We start from the raw sequence: 18,241 nt of genomic DNA on the forward strand, positions 1-18,241 counted from the left end.
TTTATGGCCACCATGTACCCATCCTCTGATGGCTATTTCCAGCAGGATAATGCACCATGTCACAAAGCTTGAATCATTTCAAATTGGTTTCTTGAACATGACAATGAGTTCACTGTACTAAAATGGCCCCCACAGTCACCAGATCTCAACCCAATAGAGCATCTTTGGGATGTGGTGGAACGGGAGCTTCGTGCCCTGGATGTGCATCCCACAAATCTCCATCAACTGCAAGATGCTATCCTATCAATTCAATATGGGCCAACATTTCTAAAGAATGCTTTCAGCACCTTGTTGAATCAATGCAACGTAGAATTAAGGCAGTTCTGAAGGCGAAAGGGGGTCAAACACAGTATCAGTATGGTGTTCCTAATAATCCTTTAGGTGAGTGTACTTTGTACGTAATAATTACAACACACACATGATGCCACCCTTTTAAAACTAGTGTGTATCTACTATTTGTCTTGTTTTCTTTTTTTTTCAGAAGGACCACATAAATCTCTGTGCCAGCAAGAGATATTTAACATGATCTTGCAACAAAAATAAATCATCAGATGAAATGCATGTTTAAAATTAACTGATCCACAATCCTGGATGGAGCAATAAGAGGTTTTAAACGAGGGACATATGATCCATGTCACACCATTTATGTCAGGTTTTCTGATGATATGGGAGTACCTGAAGAGGCTGTGGACTTGGGTGGACCAAGAAGGAAATTTCTAAGACTTCTAATGAAAGCTTTTCCCCAATCTCCCATGTTTGAGGGAAAAGAAGGCAAAATGAATTTGGCCCTTGACAGTACTGGTATATACTGACTGTAATGCTGAATTCCAGATAATAATTTATTTAATTTATATCACTATTTATATCAAATGTATATATTTATTTTATATGATGGTATTTGTCAAGTCTTTGTATGCATGCACTGTCAAATAAATGATTTTATTTTAATTGTATGTATTGACTGCTCCTCTATTTCTTGAACAAAGTTCTCCATACAGCCTCTCGTGAACGAAAAAAATCTGTAGCTTCTCTTTGAATTTGTTCGGTACATTGACATTATTTAAATTTTCTAATTTTCTTGACAATTTTATTTTCTAATTTCATTTTCACTGCTACTTACTCCCAAAATGAAAAACTGCACTTGATAAAAGAACAGGATGAATTTGAATAACATCATTGTAGTTATAGCTGTTTAATATCGTGTTAGGATAAGCTAAGAAAGTCTTGCACACATATTTCCTGGTTTGGGAGCGACTTCCTGCTTAAGTAGGAACTTCCTGTGTCAGTGAAAGTAATGGATACTAAAAAGATTAGACAAAATACATGCACGTGAGTGTCAAGTATATACATATGTGAAAGTGAAAATATGTGTGTGAGAGGGCCAGAATATATGTATTGAAAGAATGTATGTGTGTGTGTGTGTGCGTAAAATATATATGTGAAAGGAGAATGTATGTATGTGAGAGTGAAAATATATTTGTGTGTGTGTGTGTGTACGTAAAATATATGTATGTGAAAGGAGAAAGTATGTGAGAGGGCCAGAATTAATAATGTCTTGTACGGCCCCTCATAGATAGATAACTCTAAACAAACACTTCGGTGTTCACAATATATACGTCTGAAAATGTCTGTTTGTATCTTAACTCCATTTCAGTGAACTTGTTTACATTCAGCTGATCTGTTCGCTGATTAAGTTTGTTAGAGGTGGATACTGTTTGATACAGATTAGGGCTGTCGATTTAACGCGTTAATTCAGTCAATGCCCCCTGATTATAATTTGGAAGATTCCTGACGCAAACGCAAGCTTGTAGTACCACCTGTTTACTCCAGAGGGCAGTAAGTGAAATTTCAGCTGTATGAGCAACACACAGTATATACAGTGAAGAAAACACTTCAGTAGGCAGAACAACACAAACATGCGTTACGTTCTTGTGTTCAAAACACTTGAAGGAGCGCAAATGCGAGCTAAGGGATCTCAAGATGTGTTTAAAGATTGAGTATTAAACTATATTTAACTTGACACAGTGACCTAAACATTTTATGTTTATGACACAACGCACCCAAGGCACTACACAAGCATGTCTGACGCAGGATTAAGATGGTGCAAAATTTGGAAATTACCCCATAAATATTTAATCATGAATGAAATCAAAGAAATTTCCTTCAAACTTATTTATAAGTACTACCCCACTAATTATTTTCTTGTAGAGAGATTTAATTGTGATGTCAATATATTCTGTACATTTTGTGTTCTGCAGGCGGAAATTTTTTTTTATTTATTTTGGAGTTGTCCCTACTCGACTTGTTTTTGGTCTGATTTCTGCAAGATTGTTAGAGATCATATCATTCCCAGCATTCAACTTTGTTTTGAAAATGTTTTATAATTTTTTTAAGGAATATTATTTGATTATTTTCTGCTTTTGTTGGCAAAGTTTAGTATTCATAGATGTTAGTATGGTGGTAATAAACCATTAGTTTAAATTTTTAATTCAGAGGTTCAGGAATACCTAAGAACAATTTCCAACTTGAGTAACAAGAAAACTGTAAAATGTATTGAAATATGTAAACAATTTGATATTTTTATTCAAACTTTATTTATGTATTTTCCTTTTGTTGTTGTTTGTTTTAATATACCTCTTGGCTCTAGATGTAAAAGTTTTGTAAACATTAATAAAAAATTAAAAAAAAATGTCTGACGCAGGTGTAAATTGAGGGGTCCTTACACAAGCCCTCATAATAAATCTCCAACTGATTGACAAATTCACTTGTGAAATGGATTGCTGTGAACTGTATGCCAATGATTGACTTATGATCAATAATATGGTAGTAAACAATACATTGTATTCTAAAGCAACTTTTTGTATTGTCTTATCAATGATTAACTCTTGTGCCACAAGAATGTAATGCATTTTAATTATCTGAATATAGTTTTTTAATAATAATAATAATAATAATATATATATATATATATATATATATATATATATATATATATATATATATATATATATATATATACAGTGAGGAAAATAAGTATTTGAACACCCTGCTATTTTGCAAGTTCTCCCACTTGGAAATCATGGAGGGTCTGAAATTGTCATCGTAGGTGCATGTCCACTGTGAGAGACATAATCTAAAAAAAAATCCAGAAATCACAATGTATGATTTTCTAACTATTTATTTGTATGACACAGCTGCAAATAAGTATTTGAACACCTGTCTATCAGCTAGAATTCTGACCCTCAAAGACCTGTTAGTCTGCCTTTAAAATGTCCACCTCCACTCCATTTATTATCCTAAATTAGAAGCACCTGTTTGAGGTCGTTAGCTGCATAAAGACACCTGTCCACCCCATACAATCAGTAAGAATCCAACTACTAACATGGCCAAGACCAAAGAGCTGTCCAAAGACACTAGAGACAAAATTGTACACCTCCACAAGGCTGGAAAGGGCTACGGGGAAATTGCCAAGCAGCTTGGTGAAAAAAGGTCCACTGTTGGAGCAATCATTAGAAAATGGAAGAAGTTAAACATGACTGTCAATCTCCCTCGGACTGGGGCTCCATGCAAGATCTCACCTCGTGGGGTCTCAATGATCCTAAGGCAGGTGAGAAATCAGCCCAGAACTACATGGGAGGAGCTGGTCAATGACCTGAAAAGAGCTGGGACCACCGTTTCCAAGGTTACTGTTGGTAATACACGAAGACGTCATGGTTTGAAATCATGCATAGCACGGAAGTTTCCCCTGCTTAAACCAGCACATAACAAGGCCCGTCTTAAGTTTGCCAATGACCATTTGGATGATCCAGAGGAGTCATGGGAGAAAGTCATGTGGTCAGATGAGACCAAAATAGAACTTTTTGGTCATAATTCCACTAACCGTGTTTGGAGGAAGAAGAATGATGAGTACCATCCCAAGAACACCATCCCTACTGTGAAGCATGGGGGTGGTAGCATCATGCTTTGGGGGTGTTTTTCTGCACATGGGACAGGGCGACTGCACTGTATTAAGGAGAGGATGACCGGGGCCATGTATTGCGAGATTTTGGGGAACAACCTCCTTCCCTCAGTTAGAGCATTGAAGATGGGTCGAGGGTGGGTCTTCCAACATGACAATGACCCGAAACACACAGCCAGGATAACCAAGGAGTGGCTCTGTAAGAAGCATATCAAGGTTCTGGCGTGGCCTAGCCAGTCTCCAGACCTAAACCCAATAGAGAATCTTTGGAGGGAGCTCAAACTCCGTGTTTCTCAGCGACAGCCCAGAAACCTGACTGATCTAGAGAAGATCTGTGTGGAGGAGTGGGCCACAATCCCTCCTGCAGTGTGTGCAAACCTGGTGAAAAACTACAGGAAACGTTTGACCTCTGTAATTGCAAACAAAGGCTACTGTACCAAATATTAACATTGATTTTCTCAGGTGTTCAAATACTTATTTGCAGCTGTATCATACAAATAAATAGTTAAAAAATCATACATTGTGATTTCTGGATTTTTTTTTAGATTATGTCTCTCACAGTGGACATGCACCTACGATGACAATTTCAGACCCCTCCATGATTTAAAAGTGGGAGAACTTGCAAAATAGCAGGGTGTTCAAATACTTATTTTCCTCACTGTATATATATATATATATATATATATATATATATATATATATATATATATATATATATATATATATATATTAAAAAATAACTATGCATAATTATATATTGATATAAATATGTATAATCGTTATATATTGAATAACTGTTATATGAGGGGCTTTCTCTCAAATATTTTATATGTGATTAAATGTGATTAATCGCGATTAATTAATCGGGACAATATGTAATTAATTAGATACAAATTTTTTTATAGATTGGCAGCCCTAATACAGATATATATAAATCGCCTGGGCTTTCAATAAACAGGATACATTCCTGACTTTAAATAAATAAATAATTACATGTTTCGGATGTTTGCGTTGTAAGGATGTACATGCAGATTTCAGATATAAAATAGGTGATTGAATGATTATGTTTACTCGCTGCAATGAGATGATTTCCTACTATGTCAATAGGGGCATTTGAATGTTTGGGCACAGCAATATGGCGGCGCTGTGGCTTTACTGATATGACGTCATGAGCAGGCCAGTTCTATATTATATATCAGTGGTCATGCCTTGTCAGCAACAAAAACATAGATGTCCATTCTTCACTTCTTGAATGCGATAAGTTTCTATAGATTTGTTGACCTTTTTCATCAACAAGGCATTTACGTCTGCAAAACTGACGCTCAACGGATGTTTTCGAACATTTACAGTTACTGAAATACTCAAACCAGCCCATCTGGCACCAACATTCATGCCATGGTTGAAATCACTGAGATCACATTTTTCCCTATTCTGATGGTTGATTTGAACATTAACTGAAGCTCCTGAACCGTATCTGCTTCATTTTATGCATTGCACTGCTGCCGCCCGATTGGCTGATTAGATGACTAATTAGGTGTACAGGTGTTCCTAATAAAGTGCTTAGTGAGTGTACATTTTATTTAGCAAGGAGCAAAATCAATTGGCTATACATACAAAACACTATATCTGTGCACCTTACTGCTTAAAGTGAACAAATCTATTACATGGAATCATACTGTACATGTCTAGATCAATAATTTCATTTTGTTTAAATCTAAGTATTTTCAAACTTTTAGATAAAGCATCTCTGTCCACCAGGGAGACAATTTAGTAGTTAATAGTTAAAGTCCACATCCCATTAGTTGCATAAGTAGCCAGGGAAAACTGCATAAAATTATAGCAAACCAGAAAGAGATGATAGAAGTCCTCTACACAAATGTAACCCCACAACATAGAAGTTGATACCACATTAAAAGAACAAACCTTGATTGAGTTTAATATTTTGCCAAATGAGTGTGGGCTGGAAAAAGCAAGCTTGCAGTTTGTTTTTAAGAAACAACAAACTTTGCAAAACCTTTAATTTTTCTTGTATTGATTGAATAACTTTTGCCTTGGAAGCAGTTTTATTTCTCATCCAATGTATTTTCCAGTCACTCAAACCTTGAAACACCACAGTAGTGGTTTCTGACTTGACTCAAATGGGACTTGTTCGCAATTGCAAAATTGGGTTGTTTGTGTATTGAGTTAGCTTAGGAAGGCTCCTGGCCCCTCAGTTGCTGATTAACTTGTTGATTTGTACACTGATGGGAATAGGTTATTCTTTTTAGTAGGATGGAATATGTGTGTATTTAAATGCTTTTTAAAATTGCTTTCAAATGAATGATTATTCTATCTATCTGTTTATTATTTTATTCCCTGTTTTACCTCTTTGGTGCAATTCCAATACAAGAATATTGTATTATTGTGTTAATGTCAGAAGCATTAAACACATGTCTAGATCTGATAAATCATGTGATCAGAAACAGTGATGGTGGGTTCAGAACACACTGATTGACAAACACAACATGACCAGGTCCATGTCCTTGTTACGACAATGATTTACTGATGACATGAATGTACTATGATGTTTATTCAACTGCCATGTTTAAAGGATTCAAAACCTCCTAAAGTACATGCCCACACTGCTTGTCAATTCTCCAACATGGAGGTTCACAGAGCAGCTCTTTTTCTTTTCCTTTGTTCAGGTAAGCCAATTAACATTTATTCATAAAAGTGCTTTAATTATTAGTCTATTTCTGCTATACTTTAAATAATTAAGAATAAAAAGAACTGACCAAAAGCAAACTATAATTATAATAACACTAATTGTATTTGGATGTAATTAATCTAACTAACTCAATCACCTTCAGGTTTCCTTGAGGGCCACGCCGAAAGCACAGGTAAGAAGTTATTTATCAGGGGAGAGTGGTCATCCTCAAATTTAAAGCAAAAGTGTTCTTCCAATTCCCAACTCAGTCTTTTGATACTGAATTGATCAAATTCCTTAATGTGATATTCCCATTTGCCTGTGAGCGTATAGATGAAGAATTGGGTTTCAATTTTAAAAATCCCTTTATAGCTTACATGGGATCTTATTTAGGACAGTGTGGCTTTGTTGGTTTTAGCGATCTAGGTCAATAGCAGAATCCACAGAACTTAGGACTCAACAGTCCAGACAACTTTCATGATCAACATGGATAAACGATAAATGTGTAAACAAAGAGTGCTAGATTCACCAATTCATCAACTTGAAACTCAACCCTTTTGCCATGACTTTCACGTTCTACAGATGTTCTCGCTACATATATTCAAACGGATGGGGCCTGGATAGTGAAATTGCCAAAAATGCAGTATTCTGTAAACTCAGTAGAAGAATGTGCCACCAGGTGTAACAAAGAAACTCTCTTTACATGCAGGTGCAGTTTTCACCACTAAAAACTGTTTTTTAATGTGTATTGGGTTTCATTTATATCTTATAATTGACTATGGCAAATACTGTATAGTCTAGTAGTCTATGGTGTATATAAAGTCTGTAATATATACAGTAATGTACTCTATATTGTGCTTTGCAGGTCCTTTACGTATATTGAAAAGGATCAGGATTGTATAACATTACCCGGAAACTCTAAGACTGATCATATACTGCGAAGAACTAGTGCTTCCCTGTATGAGAAAAAGGGTGAGACTTTATAGCTCAATCAATTTTATTAGACTTTACAGATTTTAAAGTGTAATATCAGATGACCTTGTAACCCTTCCATAACATCTTTTTAAAATGCACTACGTTTGTTTCAATTAGTTTAAAGAAAATTATGAATTAGAGAATGCTATGTTTCCTCTCAAAAGTCTCTCTGTCCCCAAGTTAATATATAATCTTCACATATTTATCAAAGTGTAGCTTGGTCCATGTCAGTAAACAAAGTGAATAGGATTATCTAAAAATCTATCGTTCAACGAGGGATTGCTCTTGCAAGCGCAAACGCATTGAGTTGTGTATAGTCAGCTTTAAGAAAGTGGTGACCCAACGCAGCACTAAAACAGTTTATTGCAAAAAATCAAACAAGAAACCATGAATTAGTCCAATAATTTACAAAATGATAGCATTTTTGTAAGAAGTGTGATTTACCAGATTTAGGCCATCGTGGATCACTGGACCAAATATTCTATTAATATTAGCCATATTACAAAGTGAAAGATGAACCTGTGGTAAAACACCAAAGAGTTTGATTGGACATGTGGCCTTTGACATCAACAATAAAAGCAATGCAAGTGTTTTCTGCTTCCCTTATAAAAGCCTACATTAATACCAATCAACGTACAACAATATGGCATTTAATTGTTTACATTTTATTTAACATTTTAAATATACTATGAATAAATACCAATGAGAAAAGTGCTATTCATCATTAGAAATACAAGTGGATGTACTAGCTTGAAACTACAGATGTATTAAAACACAATGAACTTCTAGTATGTTTTTTGGGGGATTTTTAAAAGAATCATTCATTAAAAAAATTATAATTCCCCCCAAATGATGTATTCTTGTAATGATTCCTTCATACAGAGTACTTACTGGAATGTGTGAATGGCATTGGCACAGACTACAGAGGGACAAAATCCAAGACAAAATCTGGAAAAACATGTCAGCGATGGGAGGGATCTTTCCCCCATAAGCCAAAGTACATGTCCTAATCTAAATTTTTTGCCTGTGATACTCAAATGCAGCTTTAAGAAATACAGAAACAATTCTAGTTCAAACAGATAATTGACCTCAATAGCAAATTCCCACAGCATAACACCAAAGACGCATCCAAAAGCTGACTTGGAGTCCAACTTTTGTCGAAACCCAGATGGAGACAAAGAGGGTCCTTGGTGCTACACCATGGATAAAGACAAAAGATGGGAGAACTGTGATATCCAAGACTGCACAGGTATATTCAACAGTTAATTTTCTCAACTGTACATCAAATGTAAGCTTTTCACATTACCCATAGCCCTTGTTTAACCCTGGGGTTAAGCAGATTTCATAATTGTAATTTTAAAAGTTAGCATCCATCACTAATTTAGATTTTGTTATCACTGCATTAAACCCTTGATTATGAAGCCCTGCTCCAAAGCAGAGTTAGTACCGCAAATCAAATGGCGTTGCCAGGGATGGTTGTTTCTACAACTATGGTCACTCTTGGCTCTGTGGAATTTTATAAAATAACTCTTAAAACACACTTTTCACAGTCTTACCAGTTCATATAATTTGTTTAATTTACAATTACATTTATGTCATGTCAAATGGTAGTGGGGGGAGTCAGCTTTGTCTTGCTTAGGCTATTTTAATAGCTTGCATTTCATGTACTGTACTATATGTAAATAGATGCAATTAAATAATATTTACAAATATTAAAAAATATATATTTCTTGCATAGTCAAAATAACAGATTGGCTTTTCTTGGTTTTCTTCTCACACAATCAAGTGTAATCATTCATATTTTTATGATGCATTATCATATTCAAAGATTGAAAGTCTAGGACTAGGTCTAGAAAAATCTATACATAAAGACATTTGAAAAGTAGCAAAACTACGCTATTTGATGAAGTTGTGGTTATTAAGCTAAGTGTAGAGTATGAAACATGCTAATCCAGGATTACATGAACCCAGAGCTACACTCACTTAACACTTTATTAGGAGCATTATGGTCCTAATATAGTGCCCGATGTGGTCTACAATTGTACAGAGCGGTTTTCTGGGCTACCACTTTGGCATCTGCATTATTTTTTACATTGTACTGCTGCCACACGTTTGGCTGATTAGATAATCTCATGAATAATGGATCTACAGGTGTTCCTTAATAAAGTGCTTAGTGAGTGTAAAAAACATTCTGGTTTAACAATTGTGAAAAGTCCATTTATTTGACAGGATATAATTCTCTTAAATCTCTTAAATATTTGCAGAGGAGTGCATACAATGCAGTGGAGAAAACTACAGGGGCAAGATCGCCACCACTGAGAGTGGATGGACCTGCCAACGCTGGGACTCTCAGACACCTCACAACCATGGTTACGCCCCTTCAGCGTGAGCCATTATCAATGAATCTAGCATGAACAAGATAATGCACATTATGTGCAAGTACACATTTTGAATATGGTATGTGCTTTTGTAGTCTTCCTGAGAAGTACTTGGAGGAGAACTATTGCAGGAACCCTGATGGAGAGCCCAGGCCCTGGTGCTTCACCACGACCTTGGCCAAACGCTGGGAATACTGTCCCATTCCTCGATGCAGTAAGCTACATTCCAGTCAGACGAAAAGACTCTAGGTTATGTGTCAAATTATAATTTCATCATTCATTTGTCATCTTTTTCTTGTAGCAACTGAACCACCCACAATTGTACCAGAGCTTAATTGTGTGACTGGAGAAGGTAGATCCTACAGAGGCACTATTTCTGTGACAATATCAGGAAAATCTTGCCAGAACTGGGCATCTCAATCTCCTCAAAAACATTCTAGAACACCAGAGAACTACCCATGCAAGTAAGCATCAAAGCAGCAGGGTTGAACAAATCAGAACATCGCTGTACCACCTAGTAAACAACCACTGGTTTCCATCTAAATGTTTTGCATTTAAGTAAGTAAGAATTGTTGCACGCTTCCATCCACAACGTTATGTGCTTTATCTTGAGGGAGCCGCCTTGACTTGATAGATTAGCTGAATGAGCTCCTTGCTTCAGGGAGTGTTTTATTTGCAGGATTGGGGTAACTGTACCTTCTTTTATTAAATGCTTCCAATAGATGCTGCAGAATAAGTGTAATATCTGATATAATGAGGGCTGAAATGGCTGTGATGCCCATACACCACCAGCCTCCACATACCTGGGAGCGCCAGTGCTCAAAACTGTTCAGGTGGTTGTGTGAGGGCTATTTTCGAAGAATTGTGTGCCTAGGTCTGACCTTTCATTAAGCCAATCACATCAAGCTATCGCACACTCATGCACAAATGAGTGCATGAGTGTGCACCAGTGTGACTTCAGAGTTTGCCAACACTTGTTGATTATGCGTGATGCGTCCGTTTTCTGTTCTGTTCTGTGCTAGCCACTACCTGGATCAATTGTCATTATCACGACACCAGCTCAATGAACAGAGCAGTGGGAACGCAGAGCAGTTTTACCCATGCAGCACAAATCACTATAAACCCCGCTGCAAGAAGTGTGGTGTGAGACATGGAACTCATTTGAATTTGTCTGTGGGAAACCCCTAAGAAAACCCTCAGTGTCTCTTGCTTTGGGGATGAAACAAGTTTAAAATAACGTTTAATGGCACACCATTCTCAGGATCTTAGAGGTCAAGCCCGATCCTGTCCTCCGTTATGGACAGCACACCAAATCTTGTCATCAGCAGAGTGCTTGAGCAATGAACACACACAGCCTGGTTTTACCAAATGCGCCGAATGAGCATGCGCCTGAATTATTTGTACTTATTTGTGGGTCCACAAGGTGGCAACACTCACATTTGAGCCATTGTTGTCACAAAGAAATGCTAGATGTAATCACTGCTGAGAAAAACAGGAATCGAATTTGGAAAGAACAGTGAATGTGCACGTCAAGAACGCATTTGTGAGGAGGTCATGAGATCCCTGCATTTGTATAACATCTTTGTGTGTCTAAACTCCTGTGGTGAAATGGTCCAGTTTCTAATTCCAGTCGTAGAGTGCATGTGCTAACCGCTTGTGTATGCGAGCACGGTCAAATGAAGCATAATCTCACGCCTGAATGTACGCAGACATTAAGCGTTTGCGTCAAAAAAAGTATACTAGAGGTACAGAGTTATATTAAAATAAAATATAGTCTTGTAAATTTCTGGAGTCATGTACATGCTTACCACAGTTTGAGAACCACTGAACTACAAGAAAAAAGTAGACAGCCTGAACCAGGTTATGAAACAATACTTCACCGTTCTGGGCACATATTGAATGCATGAGACTGCCAAAAAGAATGCAACTATAGTTTGTTTCCATTCCAGAGGCCTTGAAGGGAATTACTGCAGGAATCCTGATAATGAAAGAAGTCCCTGGTGTTATACCACAGACCCTGACACCCGCTGGGAGTACTGCACTGTGCCCAGTTGCGGAGATCAGCCTGGACCTGGTGTGTTTTGAAGGAGTAGTTACATGACTCAAAATATGCATCAAATAAAATAGATTCTGGTTTCCTTTTTCATAATTTATTTAATGTGCTGCCAGAACTGATTAATGTGTCTGACTGTATGTAACATATGCTATTCCCAGAGGCGCCGGTCATCCCTGAGGGAGAAGAATGTTATGAAGGTGATGGAAGCTCATACCGTGGTGCCATGTCAGAGACCATTAGTGGAAAGAAATGCCAGTTCTGGACATCCATGGAACCTCATAAACATTCCAAAACACCTCAGAAATTCCCTACAGGGTAAGAACTTTCAGTACAGAAACAGGCCATGTTCACACAGGAGCTGTATTGTCAGTTGTCAGTCCTGTTTTTTGAGTGCTAAATACAATGGTCACGCACGGTTTGGACTGACAACTTTATTATATAATCCAAATGACACCCTTATATTTTCAGGAGCCAATGCCAAACTTACTATGCTATTTTTCATGATTTAGCAGATGCATAAGTTTATAATATTAACAGCTCAGTTGTGTTGACATTTTTGTGTGAAACAAAAACACTAAACACATTTGTAGCTGTAGGCCTATGTCGTTTTCTGATGAAATACATAAAGCATTTAAAATATAACAAATAAAAATAATTTTACTTTGCAGGAACGTCATGAAAGAAACAGTTAACTCAAAATAGAAAAAGTTAGCATAATTTACTTGCCTCATGTTGCTCTACTCCAGCCCTGTACAAGTTTTTTAATCTGTGAAAAGTGTGAGAAAATTCTCATACAATCACCATAAAAGTAGTCCATGTGATTTGCACACTTTATTCAACATCTTCTTAAGTCATTCAATGATGGCTTTGTGTGGAAAGCAGATACAAATTAAATCGGTAATTCACTCAAAATCATGTCCTTCACTCTTTCGAATTCGGCATGCCTGCAAACACGTCGGCACAATGAGTGCGTTCATTTACCATTACTACAATATAAACCAGTATAAACAGTTGTGGGACTAGGGCAGAACCTTTGCGATGTGTCTGCCTGGAGTAATTACAATGATGGACACACAACAAACACATTCAGTAGTGATTCAGTATCAGTCATAAAATGCTCTTGTACAAAACAAGCCTAGATGGAATTTATGACAGAAATTAAGTATTTGTCATCCTAAAAAATGTGCATTTTATTTACTACAGAAGCACGCTGATTTTTAACTCTCACCAAAATGTAGAATGAGACATTTTTGTCTGCAAGCGCTTTTCATGTGGAGTTCAAAGCGGCACTTGACACTGGCACTTACGCCCTCATGTGAATCATGAAAAATGGATGGCCACAGTCTACCTGCTGATTCATATTGTGAAGGATGAGAGTGTAAGAGATTTAATGCCCATTGCAATGAATATCCAACCTATGGGGAGACTAGATCTTTCAATTAGTCAAACTCCCACTTAGACTTTGGGAAACGTTTAATGTTACTTGCTATTTTAGTGCATTTTTATTTTTATACTGTGGTAGTCTTTGTTTGGAAAATGTTAATAAAGCATTAAATTGCTACTTATTGATTTGTTTTGTTCCCTAAGAAGGAAAAGGAGGTGGGATTAAATAACAGTGGGGTACTTTTTCGTTATATCATCTTTATGTATTCGGCAACAAGGTGAACGTGATCTGCCTTTGCTTGCTTAGGCTACTTGTCAACTACAAGAAGTGCTAATGTGTTCAAGTGCATGGGACTTGAGAACTAGGGAAGTCTCCCACTTCCTCATCCCCCTTACAATCCAGCTTTTCTCTGAAGGCGGAAGTGTTCCATGATTCATAACAGAAGTCTATTTTTGTTTTCAGACTCCAGTGTTTTCAGTTGCATCGACATATATTTTTAGCAGACAATTGGTCAGGAAAACTGTGTATACTTCTGCCCCACACTTAGAAACACTGGACTTGTAGTGTTGCACCTTTTGCTACAAACTCCTAAGTTTATGTTTTTGTCCTATTAGAGATCTGAGGAGGAACCTGTGCAGAAACCCAGATGGTGACCGAGCCCCTTGGTGCTACACCACTGACCCCTCTGTTAGGTGGGAGTATTGCAACATAGACCGGTGTGACGGCAAACCCAGCATGTCCAAACCTCAGCCTACAACCAAACCTGCAGTAGTTGTACCTCCTCTAATACAGGGCACCGTTGCTTCTTCAGAAAGAGGTTCAACTTGCAAGCTAATCATTGATATCAAATGCCAAATGTGCCATAATATTATCCAAGGGAGGGTGTGAGTTGCAATGTGTTTTGATTGTTTTTAAGATTGTAAGGTTGGCAACGGAGCAGATTACCGTGGTCCCACATCTACGACCATAATGGGAGTGACCTGCCAAGCATGGAGTTCTATGACCCCCCATCAGCATGCCAGTTTTACCGCTGAGTCACATCCAGACAAGGGCCTGGAGTCTAATGTAGGTCTAAGCAGAATTTTAAGTTGAATCATAAGATGAGAGACAAATTTTAACGGATATAAATTTAACATGGTTTCACTTGGTTACTATGTTAGCAATGCAGAAACCCAGATAATGATGTGAATGGACCTTGGTGCTATACAACAGACCGAAATAAGAAGTGGGATTACTGTCAGATCCCAGACTGTGGTAAAGATTCTTAATATTTCTATTGGATATGCTTCATTCCATTTGACATGGAAAAATCTAATTGTTATTATCTAGGCTTACAAATCTAATTGACCTGATATGTAATATAGATATAATGCATTTTCCCTTCTTATCAGAGAGCATGAAATGTGGGCAGCCATTGACAAAACCTAAACGCTGCTTTGGCCGGATTGTTGGTGGATGCGTTTCCAAGCCACACTCCTGGCCATGGCAGATCAGTCTTAGGACCAGGTATACAGACTTCCTCCTCCTGCCTCATTCTGTATGCTCATTTACAGTTATTTAACACACTATCAATCTGCAGACCCCTGGAGAATCTATAATAGATTAGCATTTCTTAAAATAATAATAAGAGAAATAAACCTTAAAAAGGTAACAGATATTTAGACATACAAGTATGTTCTACCACTGTGGAATATAGAATGTTTATCATCCCTCCTAAGCTAAACATCTGCATGATTCTGAAAGAGGTAAATAAGGGGAGACCAGGACGTGGACTTCTGAAACATACGATGGCAGGGGAAGACTCATTCATAATTATTGAAGTGCTAGGCAGTTCTAGGATGCGATCTTTAGGGGGCAATTTGGCCTTTAGGGTGGGCAATAGGTTCTCTCTTTGTCTTATTTGTCTTACCTTGATTGTTTCACTGTACAACTCTGGGGGCACAAGGAAAATCTTGGGGGTTGTGGTTTTGTATATTGCTTTGAAACACCTATCTGTAGATCAAAACCCTTTTAGAATAATTTTAGTGAATAATGTCCTACATTAAAAAAAATATCATCTTCATATGTTTGCTATAGCTGTAGGGTAAACAAGTAAACACAATGAAACCACACTGGAATACATTTAGCAGACCAAAAGGTTGAACTACTATCGGGGCATGTCACAAAAGGGCAAAATGTGTTCCATGATCTCATCATTCACTTTAAACATTCAGTATGTCAATTAGCCCCAGTCTCCCCTTTACAATAATAATCTCTTTAACATCATTAATTCCTGAAGAATGGTTTTCAACAGATATTAACTGTCAATTTCTGTCATAGCGTTGGTAAAGTTCATTTCTGTGGAGGAACACTAATTGATGCACAGTGGGTCCTGACTGCAGCTCATTGCCTTGAAAGGTGAGTGACTTTTCACAAAAAATAGCTTGACATGTACATTTAAGATTGCTTCCAAAGAAATTAACTAAATGTTAAAAAGAAAGAAAGCCATACAGGTTTAGAACAACACAAAGGTGAGTAAATTACAGAGATTTCATTTTTGGGTGAACTGTTCCTTTGAATGTGAACCTATCATACCGTAGGTCTAAGAGGCCATCTGCCTACAAGATCTTCCTTGGAATCCACAAAGAAACTGCAACTGAATCATCCAAACAAGAGCGAGACGTCACTAAGATTGTTATGGGACCAAGCGGGACTGACATTGCTCTTCTCAAGTTGGATAGGTTAGAGAGTCTTCTGCTGTCCATTGTTGATGTCTGTTACTTGAATTTGCAATTCAAATAACCCACTTATAACCTCCAAAAAGAAAAAAGTGAACTGTGTAATTTTTTGGGATGTTAAAATACGTTCTCTTATCCCAGCGTGATATGCAGAGCCAAATATAAGGAAGCCATTTACAGTTTTATTCCCACCAAAATTTTGGATCTGTGGTGCTTTCAAAACATTGCACTGCTTTTTGTTGAGTATCCTAACCCAACCAAACCAACTCATTTGAAACTGTCATTTTATTGTAAATCCGTTTGGTGACACTAGTGGCTCGGAAAATTCACAGTTCACTTTTTTTATTTATAATGGCGCAATGAGGGCAAACTCACCATGTGTCTAATTTCAGGCCTGTAAATATAAACGATAAGGTGTCGACTGTTTGCCTACCAGAAAAGGACTATATTGTGCCGAGTAAAACTGAATGCTATGTCACAGGCTGGGGAGAGACACAAGGTAGGCCACTGTAAAAAGACTAGCAAAATGTATTGATTATGAAATATATTTACTGTTTTATTGCATTTCTGACTTTGAGACTTGATTAAAGCTTCATGTTTTTCCATTTCTCAGGAACTGGAGGTGATGGTGTCCTGAAAGAAACCGGCTTCCCAGTAATTGAAAATAAAATCTGCAACCGTCCTTCATTTTTGGATGGCCGTGTGAAGGACCATGAGATGTGTGCAGGAAACATAGAAGGTGGAACTGACAGTTGTCAGGTAAGGGAATATAGAAGAAAAAAACAGCTTTTTGCCAGCACAACGGTGTAGTTACAGAATCTACCAAGAGGGGCTGTAGAAACTAACCCGCCAAAACCTGACGCCCTGGTGTAAGCATTGAGGCAGCTCACTAGGGTTTGGAACTGACTTTTGACTGACATTGATGATATTCATTTTGCAGTAATGGTAAGACTTCACAGTGTTATGTTATCCAAATGTGCATTTTGTTCACTCTCGTTTAGGGTGACAGCGGTGGGCCTCTCGTTTGCTTCTCACAGAACACGTATGTTCTTCAGGGAGTGACATCATGGGGTCTTGGATGTGCTAATGCCATGAAACCAGGAGTGTACACCCGTGTCTCCAAGTTTGTCAACTGGATTGAACAAAGCATAAAAGGAAATTGAGAACGGTTCAACCTAAACACAAGCATACGCTTTGCAATAAATGTACAACTTGTATGAATGATATTTTATTGATACAAAGGCCATTTTAAAGTTGAAAGGGATAGTTCACTTAAAAATCAAAATTTTGTCATTTACTAAACCTCATGTTGCTCCAAACCCAACCTTTTTTGCAATGCATTGAAAGTGAATGGTGACTAAGGTGAGCATTTTCCATAACATCTCTTTTTGTGTTCCACGGAAGAAAGAAAATTGTAAGGGGTTGGAACAACATGAGGGTGAGTGAATGATGACAGAAGATTAATTTTAGGGTAACAGAGTGGTGGCTTTTACAAATTGTTTGCACAAGCCAGATTTGTTCTATTATGAGGCCATCCAGGTCAGCATGTTTTATCACATCTTAAAATGTAATCAAAATTAATTAAAAATACAAATAGTTTTCCTACATTAAAGAAGAGGTTAAAAAAATGCATGTGATTAAAAGTCTCTTTATTTGTATCTTACCATACAAACCTTCCAACAATTTAGCTGTTACCTTTACAATTGTATATATATAAAATGTCATTCATGCACTTAAGTTTAAACCTTAGTGAGTGATGGACAATAATTTAAAGCAATATTTTAAAATTGATATTTTCATGGAGGGCTATTATTTTAAAATTAACACAAAAATATAAAATGTTCAACAAAAAGACACATTTATTCCACTATAGATATTTACATTAAATCATCCAATAAAAACAGATGGTTGCTGGTCTGTCTGTTATGTCAAAAACTGTGAAAATCAGACATTTGTAACTACTTTGTTTAATGTCACATCAGTGGGAAGTGAAAAACATTACCATGGTGAATACACTCACTGAGCACTATATTAGGAACACTACTGTCTAAATAAAGTGCCCGATGTGGTCTTCTGCTGTTGTAGCC

The 18,241-nt window shown here is 37.1% G+C and overlaps 1 protein-coding gene across 1 annotated transcript; it reads left to right on the forward strand.

Annotated features, from left to right (window-relative positions):
• Positions 1–6,505: 6,505 nt before the first annotated feature.
• LOC127622047 (plasminogen-like) lies at positions 6,506–18,055 on the forward strand. The gene is made up of 20 exons (XM_052095949.1): positions 6,506–6,642; positions 6,808–6,837; positions 7,227–7,353; positions 7,510–7,616; positions 8,502–8,616; positions 8,729–8,868; positions 9,884–10,004; positions 10,093–10,211; positions 10,299–10,461; positions 11,947–12,071; positions 12,212–12,368; positions 14,052–14,254; positions 14,354–14,502; positions 14,598–14,691; positions 14,829–14,943; positions 15,757–15,834; positions 16,017–16,157; positions 16,547–16,653; positions 16,768–16,913; positions 17,156–18,055. Exons 1-20 carry the CDS (start codon positions 6,519–6,521, stop codon positions 17,315–17,317), a joined length of 2,523 nt encoding a protein of 840 aa, XP_051951909.1. The 5' UTR covers positions 6,506–6,518; the 3' UTR covers positions 17,318–18,055.
• The last annotated feature ends 186 nt before the right edge of the window (positions 18,056–18,241 follow it).

The sequence above is a fragment of the Xyrauchen texanus genome, chromosome 28 (genome assembly GCF_025860055.1).
Source record: "Xyrauchen texanus isolate HMW12.3.18 chromosome 28, RBS_HiC_50CHRs, whole genome shotgun sequence".
Taxonomy (NCBI): Eukaryota; Metazoa; Chordata; class Actinopteri; order Cypriniformes; family Catostomidae; genus Xyrauchen; species Xyrauchen texanus.

Excerpts from the sequence above, each read along its gene's own strand:
- LOC127622047 (XM_052095949.1), top strand. The coding sequence starts at position 6,519 with ATGATGTTTATTCAACTGCCATGTTTAAAGGATTCAAAACCTCCTAAA. Across the intron at positions 14,503-14,597 it reads ACAAGGGCCTGGAGTCTAAT|CAATGCAGAAACCCAGATAA; the intron begins GTAGGTCTAAGC and ends TTACTATGTTAG. Across the intron at positions 16,158-16,546 it reads GCTCTTCTCAAGTTGGATAG|GCCTGTAAATATAAACGATA; the intron begins GTTAGAGAGTCT and ends GTCTAATTTCAG.